Source organism: Benincasa hispida, chromosome 4 (genome assembly GCF_009727055.1).
Source record: "Benincasa hispida cultivar B227 chromosome 4, ASM972705v1, whole genome shotgun sequence".
In the NCBI taxonomy this organism is placed as follows: Eukaryota; Viridiplantae; Streptophyta; class Magnoliopsida; order Cucurbitales; family Cucurbitaceae; genus Benincasa; species Benincasa hispida.
The window spans coordinates 35,868,974-35,871,707 of NC_052352.1; the positions used below are offsets into that span (position 1 = coordinate 35,868,974).

The window sequence follows — 2,734 nt, forward strand, 5'->3', positions numbered from 1 at the left end:
AGGACAAAGTGGGCCATTTCCTCAGTGAAGACACAAAAATCTTGATGCATTGCATCTCAATATGTTCTTGGCCTATATATATAACATTACATCATTTTTTGCAAAGCAGTTTTGAGGGTCTCCGAAAATTCAAGGTAATTCCTCTGTTCTTCGTCTCGAGATTTCATTTCCCTTTGTTCCTTTCTGATAATCCCTGCTCTATGATTGAACCACACATTCATCTTGCTTCTTCTAGGATTTTTACAATGTTGTCTTGTGTTTTTGTGTTCTGGGTTTTGCTCACTTTGTTCTTTTTTTGCTTCTTTGAGTTTGTTTTTGCCTAGGAGCAAAACTTTTGTAAGTGGGTGATTATATTTTAGGTCTGAATGTTGAATGTTGTAATGGAAACTGTGATTTAGAGGGATTTCTGGTTGTTGAATTGATTACTTGCATTTGTAGGTCTTAACTCTTTTGTTATACCAAGATTTAGTTCTCTATTAGAGTTGGAATGATTTGGGGTTTTAGTAGTTTGGAATTTGGATTGTAGAATGGAGATGTGTTTTTGGAGTTATGGATGAGAAAATTGGAGATTATGTTAGGTTGCATTTGCTTTTGTTACTAATCTGCTTTCATTTGCATCTGCTTGTTGTTTGAAACAATTAGAAATGGTGAAGATCTGTTGCATTGGGGCTGGCTATGTCGGTGGCCCGACAATGGCGGTGATTGCTTTTAAGTGTCCCTCCATAGAGGTAACTGTCGTCGATATTTCGGTGTCGAGGATCGATGCTTGGAATAGCGAACAGCTACCGATATACGAGCCAGGCCTTGAAGATGTGGTGAAACAATGTAGAGGGAAGAATCTATTTTTTAGCTGTGATGTTGAGAAACATGTTGGTGAGGCTGATATAGTCTTTGTTTCTGTTAATACACCAACTAAAACTCAGGGCCTTGGAGCTGGCAAAGCAGCCGATCTTACATACTGGGAAAGTGCTGCTCGGATGATTGCCGATGTTTCAAAATCGGATAAGATTGTGGTTGAAAAATCTACTGTCCCTGTGAAGACAGCTGAGGCCATTGAAAAGATACTGACTCACAACAGCAAAGGGATCAACTTCCAAATACTCTCAAACCCTGAGTTTCTTGCTGAGGGAACCGCTGTTCGTGACCTTTTTAATCCCGACCGGGTTCTTATCGGTGGACGGGAAACTCCAGAGGGATTTAAGGCGATAGAGGAACTCAGAGATGTGTATGCTCATTGGGTGCCCGTTGAGAGAATTCTTTGTACTAATCTATGGTCTGCTGAGTTATCAAAACTAGCTGCCAATGCCTTTTTAGCTCAAAGGATCTCTTCAGTCAATGCCATTTCCGCTCTCTGTGAGACAACCGGCGCAGATATAACTGAAGTATCACACTCGGTTGGTATGGATTCAAGAATCGGCCCGAAGTTCTTGAATGCTAGTGCAGGTTTTGGCGGTTCTTGTTTCCAGAAAGACATTTTAAATTTGGTGTACATCTGTGAATGCAATGGCCTTCCAGAGGTAGCAAACTACTGGAAACATGTCATCAAAATAAACGACTACCAGAAGTCCCGATTTGTCAATCGAGTTGTTTCATCCATGTTCAACACTGTCTCAGGCAAGAAGATCGCCATCCTTGGATTTGCGTTCAAGAAAGACACCGGTGACACAAGAGAGACACCAGCCATTGATGTGTGCAAAGGTTTGTTAGGCGACAAAGCGAAGCTAAGCATATATGATCCACAAGTTTCTGCTGACCACATCGAAAGAGACCTTTCAATGGAGAAGTTCAATTGGGATCACTCGGTTCATCTTCAGCCGATGAGCCCGACCGCTATAAAACAAATAAGCGTCGAATGGGATGCTTATGAAGCAACAAAAGATGCTCATGGAGTCTGCTTTCTAACCGAATGGGACGAGTTCAAGAAGCTTGATTTCCAGAGGATCTACGACAATATGCAAAAGCCTGCGTTCGTATTCGACGGTCGGAACATTGTCGATGCCGTGAAGCTGAGACACATTGGTTTCATTGTTTACTCTGTGGGGAAGCCATTGGATCCATGGCTCAAGGACCTGCCTGCTATTGCTTGAAACATCAAGTGAAATGCAGGTTAATTCCTAGGACCTGTGTTCTTGTTCATCATCTCGATAAAATCTTTAGTTATTTGATGGTTTAGCGTAGAAATCAGTATTTGGAGTGGGAAAAATGGAGATAAAGTGCCAGTTTTTTATCATAAGGTTAATTATTACTAGAAAATATTATATTTGAGGCACTTATTGTGTAATTATTACTGAAGTTTTATATGGATTAGTGATGAGATTAATTGACGAAAATGTAATTTGTTAAAATATGTGAATTTATTGTTCCAATTTCTCATCTAAAGGTTTTACTAGTGATGATTTAACTCACAAAGGCATATTAAATCCTTTTTTTTTTTCTTATTGGTTTTGTGTATTTTTTTATGGTTAAATGTTCTATAAAGTGTGATAATTGAGTAATATCAAATTTGCTTGTTAAATAAATTAGAAGATCATTGCTATTAATCGAAATAGTTTGGTACTATTTTTATTTAATTAATTATTAAATTATTTTTAACAGGTGAGATTCAAAAGTTAAGATATATATTCCTGCTACTATTTTTATATTCATCATACCTACTAAATAGATGGTTTAAATTATCTTTGAGTGAGTTTTTTTTTCTTTAAAAAAAATATTATCTATATCTAGCACAATAAAG

The 2,734-nt window shown here is 37.9% G+C and overlaps 1 protein-coding gene across 1 annotated transcript; it reads left to right on the forward strand.

The window, feature by feature from the left end:
- On the forward strand, positions 1–2,330 carry LOC120075018 (UDP-glucose 6-dehydrogenase 1). Its single transcript, XM_039028155.1, has 2 exons — positions 1–134; positions 643–2,330. The coding sequence occupies exon 2, from the start codon at positions 645–647 to the stop codon at positions 2,085–2,087; it is 1,443 nt and encodes a 480-aa protein (XP_038884083.1). The 5' UTR covers positions 1–134; positions 643–644; the 3' UTR covers positions 2,088–2,330.
- The last annotated feature ends 404 nt before the right edge of the window (positions 2,331–2,734 follow it).